Source organism: Archocentrus centrarchus, chromosome 6 (assembly GCF_007364275.1).
Source record: "Archocentrus centrarchus isolate MPI-CPG fArcCen1 chromosome 6, fArcCen1, whole genome shotgun sequence".
In the NCBI taxonomy this organism is placed as follows: Eukaryota; Metazoa; Chordata; class Actinopteri; order Cichliformes; family Cichlidae; genus Archocentrus; species Archocentrus centrarchus.
Window position 1 is genome coordinate 16,951,267 of NC_044351.1, and position 18,126 is coordinate 16,969,392.

The following is an 18,126-nucleotide window of genomic DNA, read 5'->3' on the forward strand; positions in this document are numbered from 1 at the left end:
AAGTACATTAGACCACACATTTTCTGGTTTAATTTCCTGATTTGACAGACTCAATTTTAATATCTAATTAGTTCAAATTAAATGCAAGGTATCTGGATCGGTTTGCTTTGAAATGAATGAGTAGGTTACTGTAAGATAATTGCAAGCCTGCTGTACTGCTGGAAATTAGCTGTTATGTCACTGTTTTACCACAAGGTGGAAACACTAGATTGCTTAAAAGTGACCTAGATGTTGTTTCCAACACACATGTGGCAAGAAAGAGTATATGCCAGTTGTTTTTCTTTGTCTGCGTCTTACTACAAATTATGTTGTGTTTAAATCAGTAAGGCATGGGGTTGATTCACGTTTTTTATTATTATTATTTCTTTATTTGTTTAAGAAGGACAACACATATTGACAAACATCTGTAACAATGTAAAATATGCCAGATTATAGCCTTAAGGCTAATTTCCATCTAACAAAACTAATATCACCTCATTTAAAATATACGTACATGCTTAAAAAAAAAAAAAATTACATCACTACATCATCATCATTAAAAGGACATATTTCAACATCATTACATACCAAAAAACAAAGCCAAACAAAATTTCATCCACATTTCATCATAAGTAAATAAATAAATATTTCATTGCCCTAATTTTAATCAATAAAATGATTACAAAAAAATAAAATAAATAAATAAATTAATTAATTAATTTAAAAAAAATTTTTCATCATCATTACATTTACATTTTTTCTTGCAAAAACAAAACAAAATAAACACACACACACGCACACACACATATAAATATATATATATATATATATATATATATATATATATATATATATATATATATATATATATATATATATATATATATATACAGGCACACACACACACATATATGTATATAATATGTGTGTGTGTGTGTATTCCACATCCACATGTGTATTCCATGTATAGGCAACATATGCAAATGGCATAGTTAAAAAAAGAAAGAAAAAAGTCCCCGGGAAATTTTAGTTTTCAGTCTAAACCGATATTTCATTAATATATAACGTTTTTGTACTCATATGTTGAGCATCAGATGATAATTTGTTCAACTTCTAATTTTTAAAATTTCAGATAAAAATATGATTCATGCAACTGGAAATGTTCTTTATGGGCATAATACTCCTCTTCCTACTACTACTACTACTACTAATACTTTTATATTTTCTGTGGGCTTGAGGCTTATTCTTTTCCAAGGAAGCTCGGGAACTACATTACCCATAATTCTAAAACACCGTTACCATGGATACAGACTTAAGTAGCTCCGGGGTTCAAAGTAAGGAAAAACTTTGGAAATACCCTCTCCTGGTATGTTTTGTAACGGGAAACGGTCCTTAAAGTGATATTTTCGCGTCGGTGAGTGAGCGTCAGTTGCGGTGATATAGAGTGTCCGGCTGCAGTCAGCTCGGGAAAGCCGCTCTGTGGTTTGGCGCTGCTAACGCGCGCGAGTTTTCAAAGTGGGTGAGTCTGCTTACAGAGGCTGCAGCTAGCAGGGGCTAGCTTTGCCCACTACAAATTTAACTTCTAGCTTAAATGCTCGCAAACTGGCCCATATTGGGTGATAAATCTGCATCTCTAATTAAATGTATTTGGCACAGACTTCTAGAATACGGCTGGGCCCCCCCTTGTTTTAGACATGGCCGGAGTTACCGCTGGCTAGTTAGCTTCACTGTTTTGTAATGTAAACAGCAGCGTGGCTAACAGTTAAAGCTAATACTCAGATAAAGGGTTAAGAAGCTCAACAAAGGAAAGGTCTACCACGTTTTTTTTTCTTCCAACGGGTAAGCTGTAATATATATTGTTGGTTTATATCAATGGGTAATTTTAGTTACTTTGAATTGTTAGCTGATGTTGAAGCCAAATTAAGTTTGTTGTACGTGTTTTCCCAGCATCCCCCTAAAGCACCAGGAGGGTGTGCATGATGTCTATTGATTTTGACAGTGCTGCGCTTCAAACCCAGCAAGATGAAGAAGAATACGACCAAGAGGACTACGCGAGAGAGCAAGAGGTGCAACACTCACAGCTGCAGCTTTTCAAAGTTATTCAGATAACGTGTTACAGTTGTACATCCCGTTGTTGGACCGATTTGTGTACAGTTTATCACAAAAGTGAGTACACCTCTCACATTTCTGCAGATATTTAAGTATATCTTTTCATGGGACAATACTGACAAGATGACACTTTGACACAATGAAAAGTAGTCTGTGTGCAGCTTATATAACAGTGTAAATTTATTCTTCCCTCAAAATAACTCAATATACAGCCATTAATGTCTAAACCAGCAGCAACAAAAGTGAATACACCCCTAAGAGACTACAGCTGTAAATGTCCAAATTGAGCACTGCTTGTCATTTCCCCTCCAAAATGTCATGTGACTCGTTAGTGTTACTAGGTCTCAGGTGTGCACAGGGAGCAGGTGTGTTCAATTTTGTAGTACCGCTCTCACACTCTCTCATACGGGTCACAGAAAGTTCCAACATGGCACCTCATGGCAAAGAACTTTGAGGATCTTAAAAGACGAATTGTTGCGCTACATGAAGACTGTTATATAAACTGCACACAGACTACTTTTCATTGTGTCAAAGTGTCATTTTGTCAGTGTTGTCCCATGAAAAGATATACTTAAATATATGCAGACATGTGAGGGGTGTACTCACTTTTGTGATACACTGTACAGTGGTACTTCAATTGTATAAGCCTTGTTTCTGGACTTAAAAAACTAAGAAATCCTAATTATAAAAATCTGTTAGTGACTTTCAGGTTTTAAGCTAATTGTCTTTGGACATTTACCATGTGCAAAATTGCCGTCATAGTTTCTGATATCAGTCAACAAGTCAGAAACCTTGTGCACGTTATTCAACATGTGAGAACACAACAACCTGCTCAGGTTGTACTAAAATGACAAAATGATAAGCAGTCATTATTCATCTCTTCTTGCTTTACATTTACTATCATCGTTACACACTGATAATGCATATCCTGGTTGTGCATTTACCAGATTGTGCTGTTTCTGTGGATCATATTTGTCTTTGTGAGCTTGTATTGCTGTCTGGGAAATCACTGACATGTGCATTGTTTGAATTTCACGGTTATTACTCACATCTGCAATCTTGTGCTGTGAGCCTGAGTTATTATTGGCTCAAGGAAAAGGCCTCCTTCCAGGTGTGTCACACTGAAACCAGCTCTGCCCTCTGGCTTCCCCACTTTCTGTCTATTTAGGTTACTTGGCTACAATAGAGAAAGTGTTAGGATGCATTTGCTGAACATCTTATTAGTGGGCTGCAGGGCTTAGCTTAATAGGACTTTAAATAGTAATTATTAAATAGATTTATTTTCCTTTTTTTTCTGAGGTTATAGCCTACTTATACATAAGCTGCTCGAGTAGAAAATGTTTGCCAGCAGTAACTGGAATGTTTCTGCTCCAGTTAACTTTGCTATATGTTTTGTCTAAACAATGGAGGTCTTTGGGAGGCAAACAAGACAATACCACAGGGAGCCGACAACATGCCAGGCACGTTTTGGATGTTTCACACAGAAGGCCTTCTCTACAGGCAGATTAGGCTGAGGGGTTATCTCGTGGTTTCGCAGCTGAAACAAAAGTGCCTTTTCAAATTTTGTTGAATGTGTAAGTGGGATAATATGGGTCCTTCGGTTGTGGACACAGTGGAGGATCTGAGGAGTATTCAGCAGTCCTTATGGGAAGTAAGTCTAGCTGGCTCTGCTTGTTTCATCACACATGACTGTTTGTTAAGCAATCTTGGTCAGTCCGTTACTGAAGAATTTTCCTTTTTTGTGCCATTTTGTTGGTAAATGTCAAAATAATCAACAAGGGTACATTTACTCAAAACAAAGTGTATTTATACATGTGGGGAATTTGACTTGGCATTTGGTCCAGATGAGTGATTTTTGGAGCAAGTTCATCAATTTCAGTCACAAAGGTATGAATATAAATGTGTACAATATGAACAAAATGTGTGAATATTTATTCGAAGCAGGAGATTGTCTCTTCACAAAAAGGCTTAAGATTCACAGTGCAAGGATGTACAAAATTCAATCAGTGTTTAAATGTTTACAGTTACACACAGAATGTTGTAGCTTAATAGCCTTCCATGATTAATCATTTAATCTGAGTATATGCTTAAAAATCTCACATGCAAACAAAAAGCTTGTGAAAGTGTTTTTGAGGTAAAGCTCTACTGACTTTGGTTTAGTAAATCTGCACAGTATATTGTAATGAAATTTAATGGAACAAGTGTTTCTCAAAATTGGAGATAAACTCACTGACAGCCTTTTAAGCTGTCAGTGAGTGCTTAGCTGTGGTGTTTTCCTATATCTTTGTTACTTTATAACTTGGTTGCGGCGCAACCTTGGTGACTCATTTCCATGTGCTGTTTTTTTTTCTCTTCTCTCTCTTTTTTTTTTTTTTTTTTTTTTTTTTTTTTTTATGGTAGCTACACAAGCTGCTCACAGACCTGCCTGATGACATGCTGGAAGACAGCATAGACTCCTCCTCCCCAGATCTGGAATATACTATACGCCGTAATAAAAACACTGGCAACAGGTAACACGTTACTGCTGATGACACCACTATTAATGTCAGATTTAGAGAACTCTGGATGTGGTTCAAGACAGGCAAACTTATTGTCACTGCACTGAAACATCAGTCATTATTTGCTTTGCTTTCTCTACTTTAGCCCACAGTCCAGCTGGACTCAGCAATGGTCTGATCATCCAAGACCAGCTCCTCATGCACAGGTAGAGTGTTAGGTTGCTTTTAGAGTAGAGTTTTGCTTTCTGGAATTAAATCCTCAAGTGAGGGAGCTATTTTAGTCATAAAAATTATTGTATATTACATGGGCATACTTATTTTATTGGCTTTATTTGTGGATAATATACTACCTCCTGTCTATGACAGATATTCCAAAATGTTTTAATGCAGTTAATTCTGGGTTTCAAATCTTGCTAATCTGGATTTGTTAACCATGTTCCCTGCAAAAAATGACAATGATGTGATTAGATGTTGAAAATTGCAACAGAATCAAAGCCTGTAATGCTAAAAAAGAAAATGCATATTTTTTCTGGGGTCATAACTTTTAATCTGCACTGCCATGCCTATGGGCCCATTTCTGTTTACAAAAGAACAAAATTACCATGATGTAAAAATCTTTGTTGTCATTTAAAAAAAGGCCACTATGTATGTATGTAAGGCTCCAAGGGGGGGGAAGAATCACTCTTTCTGTTATTGTCTCTCTAAAGAACTATGAAGAGCACTATGATGAAGGCTCTAGCAATGAGTATGCATATCAGGATGGAGCTGCTCACATTAATGGACATCAGAGCCACCCTCAAAGTCAACCTCTGCCTCACACCTGGAACCAGGATCATCAGTTCACACAAGCAGATTATACATGCACAAGCATGGGCACAGAAAAAATGACAGAGACCAGTGATTTTTCCACTGAGTTTGAGTCTAAACCATATCCTCAGGGTGCTGGTAATCATGTGGAATATAATGGAGAAAGAGGATATATGAACAAGCAAAGCCACCAATTTCAAGTGAGTGGACCATTTCATCACTGAAAACCATCAAAAGGGTTCTAATTATTACCGTGCTGTTCTTTCCTCTAAGGTTTTAAGTCATTGTGCCCTATAATCATTTGAATAAATAATAGCATGAAAATGCTACTAGCACTTAAAAGTTTAGCATTTAGTTTTTATAAGAATCATACTTAGCTTCTCCCTGTATGAAATTTCCTTAAATGCCACTTTAAAATAACATCGTGTTAACTGGCAGCTTGTAGTTGTGCATTTTTCATTGTCTGCCAATAATTTAATTTTTTTTATATGTAAACGGCAACATTTTCACTACTAAAATACATGTGCTTTTGTATTTAATGTGTTTATAGTCTGAAGTGTGTGACAGAGGTGTAAATCAGTACAAAGTCAGCTACAATCATCATCATCATCATCATCATCCTGCCCATCAGCCAAAGATGTTTAAGCCACAGTCTGTGGAGCAAGAAGGTCAATTCAACCATCTGCAGAGGGAGTTCCTTGACTCGACACAACGTGAGTCTTACAGTCTTTGTTTCATTGATGGAATAATAGCACTGGAGTACACTGACATTTAAATATAGACAAATAAATATGATGTGTGCGTGCACAGGGAGTGCAGATGAAGATGACCTAGAACCTTAATCTGGTAACAAAGCATTCTTTTCTCCTATGAGATCAAAGTTGTATGCGTGGTCACTGACAAAGAATAAAACTAAACTTGACCACCAGTGTAACAATACTGTGAAATAGTTCTTACTTTTAATGCTGAAGTCTCGACAGCTGCACTTAAATTATTTTTTTTCAAGTAGGTTGTTTAAACTGCAAAGTGTTAAGACAGTAGGAACTCATTATTTTGCATCATACAAAGTAGTGATATTATCAACTATACTACTGTTTACCACTTTCTTTTTTTTTTTTTTTTTTTGAGGTTAATAAATTTTGAGCTTCTAAGGGGGCGCACTGGCTTGAGTGTTTTGTTCCTAACATTCATTGTTAAAAAAAAACAAACAGTACAGTTAGCTTGGAGTTTGTTAAAAATGATCCTGGTTATATTTCTGTGCCATAAAGAAATCTAATCAGCTGTTTGGCAGAAAGGTGTAATTTGACTCGTCAGTGGTAAAAAGCTTTACTAGCTGACTTTTTGGGGAAAGAAGGGTGGGTAGCATTCTGAGAATTGTTCTTCACCCTGGTAAATGACCGTAATTAAACAAAAAAATGATCTTGGTTCCAGAAAATGCTGACAGGGAGCAGCTTGCCCAGCTGCAGATTTTGAACAAAGCTCAACAGAGGCAAATCGAAGACTTGGAGCAAAAACTTGAGGATTCACGGCGTAACATGAGATACCTCGAGCATCAGTTTGTAATCGTCAAAGGTTTGTTCAACCCTAATTTTACCCTGAAATTAGGTGCATCTTACTTTATTGCTGTGCATGTAAGTTATATGATTATAGAGATTTTTTTTTTTTTATAATTTCAGCATTCAAATTTAATGTTAGTACATTTTTTTTACAAGCCTGAAAAATGTAAAACTGAAATTGTGGAAAAAAATCACCAGAACTTTGAATCAGTAATTGGCTCAAGACTTTGAATAGTTATAACAAAATCTCTCTGAATGGTGCTTCACTTCATCTATATCTTTTGAGAAATGTTTTTATCTTTATTATTTATTTTATTTCTTGGTTATTACACCATTGTAAGCCAAATGGGTGGTTGGCTGTCAGGTTAGAGCACTGAGACTTGCAGAAGAAAATCAGTTTGTCTTTAAAGTTAAAATGTCTGCCCCCTTGTGGTTGTTAGCAGGTGTAGTATTTCTTGGTAGATGTGGTACTGATGGTCATTTAAAAAAAAAAAAAAATTATCAATAGATGAAAAAGATGGCCTAGCAGTAAGTTTAAAGGAAGCGAGTCGATTGATTGAAGAAGCCAAGGAGAGAGAAGTCCAAATGCAAAAGAAGCTGAAGGCAGTGGAGCAGCAAGTGCAGATCCTCAACGAGAAAGACCAGGAGGTATGTTCTGGGCTGACACACACCGTTATCACTGTACCTTCTTAGTTATTTAAAGCTAAATTCAGGACAGTAATGTAATCGTTATCTGTAACTAATGAAGAAACTAAATAAACATGCATTTACTGCAGTCAAAAGCTGTCTCAGCTTTATAGATTTAAAAATATGATCTAAATAATGTATATAAATGTGTTTAAAGGAAGTCTGCCTCTGTTGCTTATTGAAACATGATGGATGAATGAAACCTTTGGATAAGAATGCTTCTTTTTAGTGTATATAGCAGTGCCTTTATTTTGTTTGCAGAACATGAAGAAGCAGAGGGTGGCAGATGCTGCAGTGGACAGCATGAAGCAACAGATGTTGGAGCTTTGTCGATCTGACACCCTGTCCAGAGCACGAGAACAGCATGATAGAGACCTGGCTGTCATAAAGGAACAGCATGAGGCTGCACTGTTAGCCCTACAGCAGAAGCTAGACTCCAGTTCTCAGGCTTTGAATGAACAGGTCTGGAGTTTCATTGTCTCAGCAGTAGAGAAAGTAACAAGTTAGCCATAAGGCGTACTTTAGCAACAGGCAAATGTTTTTATGATTATTATTGTTATTATTATTATCATCTAAGTCAGAGTCCACATTTGTGTTTGTTGTTTTGCTGCTTCTAGCTTGATGTTGGTCAGAAGTTACGGGAGCATGTGAAGCTGTTGGAGCGCCAGAGAGAAGAAGAGCAACTGGAGAGAGCCAGAGTGGTGAATGCTCTCACTCAGCGGCTTGAGGAGAGTCAACAACAATCTGCCAAGCTGCTGCAGACAAGTGTGTAGAGGGGTCCACATGAACATTACTGAGCAAACTACATGCACATGAATGCACATTATATTATTCTTATTCACACTGACTTGGCCTAATTATCTGTTTATTTTCAGGTTCAGTGCAAGAGATGAGTCAAATGCAAATCAAACTACAGCAGGCACAGTCAGCCAAGGCACTGAGTGAGAACATGAACAAAGTTTTACAGGTTTGTCTAAAACACAGCCACTCCTGTTGGTTCTTACAAACAAGTTGTACAAACTTTTGATGTGTTTTAATTTTCACCCTAAAGGAGGATATGGCTGATTTGAAGGAGCAGATCGCCCTGTATGAGTCTGCGGTGAAACACGGTGTTATTGCAATAGACCTAAGCAGCGACTGGGAGAACCAGCTGTCTGAATCCTGTGTGGATCTAGGGTTGAAGAAAACAAACAGGAAAAATGGCATGCTTCAGAGGTAACACTGAATATAGAGCAGGCATTGTGATCCTTACTGTCTCAGGCTGTAGCCTTTTACCTCTTGGGCTGAACGTTCCAGAGTAACCCTTGAAAACACATTTTTCCTGTTGCTTTCTCAGTACTGCTCTGGCTCACCTGTCAGACTCTAAGCTGCCCAAGGATGAGGCTTTAAGGTTGTTACGAGTGGAGATGCAGCGCTGTCTGGGTAGTTTAAAGGGGAAGCGGCAGAAGATCAGTCAGCTGCAAGAGGAACTCCAGCAGTGTCAGCGTCGAGTGAATGAGCTGCAGATTGAGTTAGATGAAGCAAAACTCAACTCTTCAGTGAGCATTCTTAACAATACTTTTTCTCCACTCATTTAAGATTTATTGTCATACAACATCAGTATATTTTATAAAAAAAGTGAAAGTGACTGTGATTAAGTAATTGATGCAGACCATGGTGATTTACCCAGGTGAGAGAGACCAGCCAGATGAAACATCCAGACCTGACTGGAGACACTCAAAAAGAGTTGATGAGATTACAGGAGGACAAAAAACACTTGCAGGAACAAGTGGAGGTTGGTTGAAGTTCGTCATCTGACTTATCGTGTTCTTAGTTTTTTTTTTTTTGAATAAAGACTGTTTTCGTCTCTAAACTGAAGCTGCTAGAAAAGAAGAGTAAGGAGCTGAAAGAGAGCGAGGAAAAACTGAGGTCTGCCAATTCTGAGTTGTGCACCAAAATGAGGGAGATGATCCAGGAGCTCGACCAAGAAAAGCAAGAAGCTGCTGAGAGGTAAGACTGAAATGTGAAAGAGACTACACTTAACCCTTTCTCTGCCTCCCCTTTCTTGAGTTGTGTGTATTCACATGTTTGTACTATGTGCTTTTTTTGTTTAGATCTGAGCGGATTCATCAGCAGTATAGGGATGACGTTGTTAACAGGGTCAGAACAGAGCTCATGCTGGAACACGATGCTCAGGTAGAGCAGCTGATGGCACAGCACCAGCAGCAGGTTCAGCAGTTGCAGTAAGTGTCCTCCACCTCATGCTAAAAATGTCATTTTCAGACTTTTGTGGCTCACTTTTTATTTTCTTCACAGAACCCAGCTCTCTGAAGCTAATGATAAGATGTTGGCAGTACAAGAATGTTACATATCTGTCTGCAAGGAGAAGGACTTGCTTGAAGAAAGCATACGCAGCAGAGAGAAGGAGGAGGTGTTCATCAGAGAAGAGAGTGGCACAGCTATGGAGAAGCTAAGACGTGAACTTGAGGCTCAGCATCAGGCCTCAGTAATGGAACTCAAAGCTCGCTGGTCTAAAGAGAAAGAGGCTGAGCTCCAGCAGCAATTGAATTCTCATTTAGCATCTGCGGAGGCTGCATGGAAGGATAAACTGCAAAAGGTATGCCCTTTAAAAATTGCTGCCCAGCTCCCTCATCTAACTAATGGGTATTTCATGCAAGACATTTTTTTTTGTATTCTTTTTGTGCAGATGGAGGAGACTTGGGTTCAGAGGCTGGAGGAAGCTAAGACAGAGAAACACAGAGATATTGCTGAGGCGAGCTGTCAGATCGATGAGAATGAGGTCAGGCTGACAATTTCTGCTGAGGAGCTGGACTCCAGGCTCAGTGCCCAGAAACAGCAGCTGCAACTGGAAGCTGAAAAAGTCAGAAGAAAAGCTGTGGAGGAAGCCAGGAAACAAGTTCAGAGAGAGTTACAGGAGAAACACCTGGACGACATGGCTAAGCAAGTCAGTGGGTTTTTTTTAATTATTATATTTAAAGGTGAATATTTTTTGTTTATTTTAACAGACATGTGCATGCATTTTGTATTAGTAAAGTAGACCTACTTTAATTAAAAAAAAAAAAAAAGTGTTTACTGCCAAATGATGGGATAACTTTAATAAAACTGCAAAACAGTTTAAGACTTCTGGCTTTGTTTTTGTGCCGTGGTTGCAATCATGTCAGTTTCAAGGATTCAAAAAGCTTTATTGTCATTCTTCTCATGAAATACATGACAGGAACAAAATTTAGTTTGAGGTCCTTCCAGTGCAAGTGGCAACAAAAAGAAAATGTACAGTGTGCATTTACAAATAAATAGAATAGTTTAAGAAAATAGCATAGAATAATTAACTATCAAAAAAAAAAACTGGTTATGTGGCCCTTGGATACTGTATTGCACAGTGGTTTTATTGCACATGAATATTGTCAGTGAGGAGCAGAGTTTCTGAGTCTAACAGCTTCAGGATTGAAGCTGTTTCACAGCCTGGTTGACCTCACTCTGATGCAGCAGGGGAGTGGGGAGAACAGTTCATGGGCGGGGTGAATGGGATACTCTATTATGCTGGCAGCCCTGCTCCTGCATCAGCTGACATAGATGTCCTCAACAATCGCAGAGGTGCTGCTGGTGATCTGTGCAGACTTGACCACCCTCTGCAGAGCCTTCCTGTCTGCAACAGAACAGTTCCCTTAACACACGGTGATGCATGTTGTTATGATGCTCTCAACCACTCTTTGAAAGTTGCCCTGGACTTAAATCAAATTACCAGACTCTGGTTTCTGGCTAAGAAAAAGATGAGTAATGGATTTTCTTGCTATGTGGATCATCCATTTGGCTTGTAGTCCAGGGTACCGTAAACCTCTTATATCACAGTATTATGGTAATGACAGGTCACTTTGTAGTCACTGTTTAATAACACTTGTATTGCCCTGACTAAACATTTATGAGAAATTGTTGCATAAAAATTCACCAGAGGGCAGGAAATGACATGTCAGACCCTTAATGTCAGCTTCATATCTTTCAGCACAGAAATTTCCATTTAACCCGTAGACAGCGAGCTTTACTGTACATTTTCAATCACCAAATCAAAATAAACCTTAACTCTCACAAGTCTTTGTAAAGCCATTTTTCCATCTGTGTAGAAGACATTACTTTAAGGTGCTCTGTTATTCACACAGAGTCGCCACAGAAAGTAGCTCTGCATGTGTTGATATCACAGATTTTTAAACCGGATGTCCTTCCTAATGCAACTCCAAAGGGATCTCTTCCTGGGATCTTTTGCTTCTTAGGCAAATGTGTAAACCCCTACACTATGGAGCCACTATTTTTCACCTATGTAAATATTGTATATGTAAATATAGTAAGTTTTATTTTCTCTTTGCACACTTTTTAGCTTCTTTGAAATTATGGCTCCATCATTTGGTTTCAGTGAGAGGACAAAAATGTGTTTATTTTTTATGTTTCAGGTGGAAGGCGCAGTAACCAGAGCCTACAATCGCTGGATTGAGGATCTGACTTCATTGCCAGAATACCAAGCTGCTCTCCTAACAGAGAAAGAGAAATGGGAACAACTGCAAGAAAAACGCACAGACCAGCGGGTATGAAATAGTTTTTATCTTTATGATTTGGAAAGTGTCACTGCTGCCATTGGGTTTTTTATTTATTTATTTAAATGTTTTAGGTGTCCCAAGCCCTGAAGGAAGCAGAAGAGCAAGGGTGTGGGAAGCACAAGAACCAGCAGGAAGAGAACAGCTCTGGGGTACAAAGGATGGAGGAGCTGCAAGAGGAACTGGCAGCTCTCCAGAGCCAGCTGGAGCAAGTGACCAGAGAGCAAGCTGCCTTATTGAAAGCAGAGTTAGCTGCTGCAAGAGCAGCCTGGAACAGAGACAAACAGCAGGAGATGGCCATCATCCAGGCCCGCAGTGAGCAGGTGTACCAAGCCAAGCTACAAGAGCAGTGCAAAAAGCTGGAACAGACTGTGCACCAAGCCAGAGAGGATGCTGATCTCCAGAACAAGGAGCTGCTCCTGCAGATGGAGGCCAAGCTTCAGCAAACTGTGAGGGCTCGAGAAGAGGAGTGGAAATGCCAGCATGCAGAGATGGAGCTGATTCAGAGACAGCAGATAAGAGATGAATTACAAGCAGAGCTTCAGGCAGTGCTAGCAGAGGTCCAGGCCCAACTTCTCAGGGATCCTAAGAGAGATCACCAGGGTACTGAAGACACTCAGAGGACCAGCGGGGCCAAATCAGAGGCTACGATAACACACATCATCCAATCGTCATGCAGAGACATGTTGAAAAGAGCAGTAGCCCAGGCTAAGAAGGAGTGGAAAACAGTGAGTTGTTATTTTTTCTCAAGATGAAATAAACGATTAATGAATTGATTAGTTTAATGACTCTGCAAGAGGTAAATGCTAGAGTAACCAGATAGACAAATAAGAAATCTACACACAATTCTTCTCAAATTTTAATTTATTACAAGTGTTGCCCTGAATGCATTGTGCAGCAGTTAATTTTTTTTTTGTTTTTTTTTAAGTTTATGTCTTTTAAGTGGGAACTTGTTTGTTTCCCCTCCTTAAGGTTTCATTTTTGCTTCCACAGATGAGTGAAGAGAATCTGAGCCGTGTGTTAAAGGAAACACAGGAACAGCATGCAAGAGAAATCAAGAAAATGCAAAGTGCGTAATGTGCTCTTCTCTCCTAAAAAGATATGAAAACTTTCTACTTGTATATCAAAATCACATGCTCTTCATTGACTGCAGCAATAGTGGTTATCACTAGTTTATGTGCCATTGTCTTTTATTCTCAGCTGTCTTATCCCAGCGGAGGGAACAATCTCATTGCAGGAAGGAGTGCAGTGAAACTCTAAGTAAGCTGCAGAAGAAGAACCAGGAGCTCCAGAGACATTTGGAGAAAACCTGTCGGCAACTCCAGCGCAGTGTTAGAGAGCACAAAACTGCCATGCAGCATCTTAAAGGTAGTGCATTTAAAATGCTTCTGTAAATATTTTTTTCATGAGCTGGCACTGTGCTGATGGGATACATGCTGTCTACTGCAGATGAGCATGAAAGCAGCTTACAAAGGGTAAAGGAGGAACATCTTCAACAGTTAGAGGAAGTGAAGCGAGCCAAAGAATCCTCAGGGTTTGTACTTCTTATTCTCACCTTTAGTTTAAAGTACAATGGAATATTGTTGTATACTGTTGTCTTACTGCATTTCAGTTGTGTCAAAAACTAATGGCTTCACAAACAAATACATTTCTGAGCTACACGTTCAAATAGGCCACTCAACAAGCTTCTCCCATTTTATCTTTTAATAAAGTTTAATGTCTGGAGATAAGTCGTTTGAGCAGGACCTTTACTTTAAACTTGGAGTATCTAAATTATGTCAACATCTTCATCTGTGGGGAAAATTACAAACTGTAAAGAAATTAAGAGATTTCAAAGCCGGGTCATGGGTCTATTAAAGCTTTTTTACTCTGGTTCTACTACATTTAAATTTATAATTATTTGATTTGCTCTTTATTTATCTGATCCATATTAGGAAAGAGCAAAAAGAGACAAGGACTGTCCCATATGTTAACAGTTGGATAGTTTCTGAACTATGCAGTTTAAGTCTAAAACAATACATATTTAATAATTGTTGATTATTTTGTTTGCAGAAATTTTGGTCAGCATCAAAATCTTCAGCAAGGCCTGGAGGAGATGAAGCAGCAGTACCTGATGACTGTAGAAAAGATCAGAGGTTGGTGTTAGTGCTGGGCAAATTGTATACATGTATCTTATTTTGTGCCAAATTCTGTGTATTTGCACATTCATTTACAAGTATAAAGCTCACCAAGTCAGTTCCTTGGTGTACCTGTAAATAAAACAGATTACCTTTTTGGTTTCAGGAGACATGTTGCGTTATCTCCAGGAAAGTCGAGAGCGTGCAGCCGAGATGATCCGCAGAGAGGTGCAGAGGGAGAGGCAGGATACTGCCAGAAAGATGCGGCACTATTATTTGACCTGTCTGCAGGAATTATTGGAAGATGGAGGACAGAGTGCAGGGTAAGAGGCCATAATTATCCTCAACTTGTTTGCTTGCTTCATCATGGCTTCTCTGGCTAATTGCATTGATCGTCCCGTCTTCTGCAGTGCTGAAAAGAAAATAATGAATGCTGCAAGCAAGCTGGCAGCCATGGCCAAAGTGCTGGAGACACCTATCAAAAGTAAATCTGGAAAGAACCACAGTTTACCGAGTGAGTGCTATTCTACTTAACTGTTATACTGTGGATTTTTTTTCCCTCTATGTCAATGTGGTTTGCTTCTGCATTTTGCATTGACAGGCTGTTTGACGGCCGTGTCCACCGCTGGTTGCCCTCCAGGTAGAAACGCAGGTTTCACTAAGCACCTGTCAACCCTTACTGAGCTTCCTGACTTCAGGCCAGAGGAGAGATCCCAAAGGGAAATGACTTGTGCTGATTCAGAGCAGAAATCAACCACAGATGGGAGAACTAAACCTTTGAGCCACCTGGACATCCCTGCATCAAGGAAGGAGGAGACCTCTGTGGATGTAGGGGTGAAGCCCCAAATTGCTTACACCAACCAACCCTCTTACAAACCCTTTAATCAGATGGCTTCTCCATCCCACATGGATCACGTCAATGTTTCTGTAAGGTGTAAAAGCAGGGAGATCTACATGCAGGGAGGTGATTCGAGGAAAGCTGAAAACCAGAATCAGAGCAAACTTGTCCTCATCCAGGATGCTCCTGTTAGGGACGATAAACAGACGGAGTGGAGCATGACTAGTGCTGACTCTGACACAGACTTCCAAGTCCCCAGACTGTCCTACTCAGGAAAGAAAGTAGAACCTGTGAAACCCTTCTCTGTGTCTTCTGTATCAGCCAGCAATATAGGGGAGTTTGGCAGCCTCAGCCCCAATGTTTCTGACCTCACTGTTTATAATGAGATTGCCAAGAACACACCTCACACCGAGACATTTGCGCATGCAAAGAGGAGTATGCACAGAGAGCCTACACCTGGCTCTGAATGTGAGAAGGAGCAGGGAGTCTGGTCAAGGCCTCTTTTCTCTGAGTTGAGACGGTGCCAACAGGACAGCGGCTTTGACAGTCCCTCTACCAACAAAAATGACAAATGAAGGGCAGACGTGAGGTACAGTTTCAGTTAGCTTTATCAAATAGTGCCTTTTAATAAAGTGTTAAATGTTTACATTATATAGAGACTGTCCTAAAGGTGCTTGCAGTGTGTGCATGTTGAGTTATTGTTGAAGAGATAGTTTGATCTGTTGGGCAGCGTTTTTGCTTTTCTTGGTGAGTTAGAAGAGAAGACTGATAAAACTCATGTTAAGCATGAAGCTACAGCCAGGAGCTGGTTGGCTTAGTTCAGCAGAAAAGCTGAAAATACAGGAAACTGTTAATTTGGCTCTGAATCTTAACAAACTCAGCCTACCAGCATGTTTGAAACTTACCAAAGAGGATTAGGGTCATTGAAAAAAATATTTTTTGGTCATGAATTTTCAGGATTTTGAGAGGGGGGGGAAAGTATTTTTTTCTTTTTCTATCAGTTCTTTTTTCCCCAGTGGCGTTATAACCCTCATCAGTATAAACTCAACAATTAACAAATGATATGTTATTGAAATAATAAGCAAAACAAGGGTCCTGTTTTCTGTCTGTGGTTGTTAGGTTTTTCAGTCCCAGTTGGTGTTTTTATGTTTTTTGTTTTAAATGTTTGTTAAATGTCTTTCTATACTGTGTGTGTATTTCTTGAAGTCTTTTTAATAAATCTTATTTAACTGAAACTGGAAAGGAACTAATTTATTATGAAAGCTGAATGTCACCAGCAAACAAGCAGCTGATTTATTGTCAGTCCTCCATTTATTTGGGAAGATATATGGGAACATTAATAAACATGAATATACACTATATTGCTCGTCTGCCTTCACACGTATATGAACTTGAGTGGCATCTCATTCTTAATCCATGGGGTTTAATACGATGTCACTTTTTGCAGCTACAACAGCTTCACATCTTCTAGAAAGGCTTTCCGCAAGGTTTAGGAGTGTTTATGGGAATTCTTGACCATTCTTCCAGAAGTGTATTTGTGACGACGGACAAGAAGGCCTGGCTCACAGTGTTCGCTCTAATTCATCCCAAAGGTGTTGTGCACTGCTGTGCAGTCATTTTGGAACAGGAAGGGGCCATCCCCAAACTGTTCCCACAAAGTTGGGAGCATGAAATGTCTTGGGATGCTGAAGCATTAAGAGTTCCTTTCACTGGAACTAAGGGGCCGAGCCCAACTCCTGAAAAACAATCCCACACCATAATCCCCCCTCCACCAAACTTTACACTTGGCACAGTGCAGTCAGACAAATACCGTTCCCCTGGCAACCACCAAACCCAGACTCGTCCATCTGATTGCCAGATTGTCATTCCAGAGAACACATCTCCACTTCTCTAGAGTTCAGTGGCGGCATGCTTTACACCGCTGCATCTGACACTTTGCGTTGTGCTTTGTGATGGAAGGCTTGGGTGCATCTGCTCAGTCATGGAAACCCATTCCATGAAGCTCTCTCTACACTGTTCTTGAGCTGATCTGAAGGCCACATGAAGTTTGGAGGTCTGTAGCGATCGACTCTGCAGAAAATTGCTAACCTCTGCACACTATGCAACTCAGCATCCACTGACCCCACTGTGCCATTATACGTGGCCTACCACTTTGTGGTTGAGTTGCTGTCATTTCCCTATCGTTTCCACTCTACTATAATACCACTAACAGTTGACTGGAATATTTAGTAGCGAGGAAATTTCATGACTGCACTTGTTGCATCTTATCAGAGTACCAGGCTGGAATTCACTGAGCTGAGAGCGACCCATTCTTTCACAAATGTTTGTAGAAGCAGTCTACGTGCTTAGGTGCTTGGTTTGATACACCTGTGGCCATGGAAGTGATTGGAACACCTGAATTCAATGATTTGGATGGGTGAGTGAATACTTTTGGCAATATAGTGTATTTAGATGAAATGCAGACCATGCCCCTGTTAAGGCTCTTAAAGTACAGCACCCCAAAGAGACAAACAATGAAACAAACTACAAGACAAGTTTGGTGTTAGTTTAGAAGATTATGGGTTTAAGGTTAATGAGAGCTTCTAAATTTGAGCAAAACTGTTTTTCAGTTACAGCTGCTGGGATGTTGAGTTTATTTCCACAAAGTATCAGAGTGCAGTACTTTGGAAGGTTTTAGAGTCAGCCTGAAAACACTGGAAGACTCTCAGGCCTGAAGTGTGAGAATGAATGTGGCAGCTTCAGTGCTCATGGCTGAAATTTTAAATTGACATTTGCTTTTTGTTCTTTGGGGATCGCTAGCTCTCGTAAATTATTGTCTTCATTAAGCCATTTTTCTTTTAATTTTTACATTTGTTTTACGTGTTGTGAGTTTATAATTCAAAATTCATTTATAGCTTATATTCTATACACAACCTGCTGCTTGTGGCCAGGGATTACAGAAAAAAAAAAGAACTT

General features: G+C 39.3%; 1 protein-coding gene across 2 annotated transcripts; it reads left to right on the forward strand.

The window, feature by feature from the left end:
- Positions 1–1,286: 1,286 nt before the first annotated feature.
- cep152 (centrosomal protein 152) lies at positions 1,287–16,361 on the forward strand. 2 transcript variants are annotated; one of them, XM_030731662.1, is made up of 27 exons: positions 1,287–1,818; positions 1,927–2,045; positions 4,489–4,598; positions 4,732–4,792; positions 5,294–5,593; positions 5,944–6,106; positions 6,825–6,965; positions 7,458–7,597; positions 7,898–8,098; positions 8,254–8,401; positions 8,512–8,603; positions 8,688–8,851; positions 8,973–9,174; positions 9,306–9,410; positions 9,495–9,625; positions 9,730–9,858; positions 9,932–10,232; positions 10,323–10,580; positions 12,076–12,207; positions 12,291–12,944; positions 13,210–13,285; positions 13,417–13,584; positions 13,666–13,750; positions 14,269–14,351; positions 14,500–14,656; positions 14,744–14,847; positions 14,935–16,361. In XM_030731662.1, exons 2-27 carry the CDS (start codon positions 1,956–1,958, stop codon positions 15,744–15,746), a joined length of 5,007 nt encoding a protein of 1,668 aa, XP_030587522.1. In that variant the 5' UTR covers positions 1,287–1,818; positions 1,927–1,955; the 3' UTR covers positions 15,747–16,361. The 2 variants fall into 2 exon arrangements, with proteins under 2 accessions (XP_030587522.1, XP_030587523.1); XM_030731663.1 differs by having other exon boundaries at positions 14,974–16,361.
- The last annotated feature ends 1,765 nt before the right edge of the window (positions 16,362–18,126 follow it).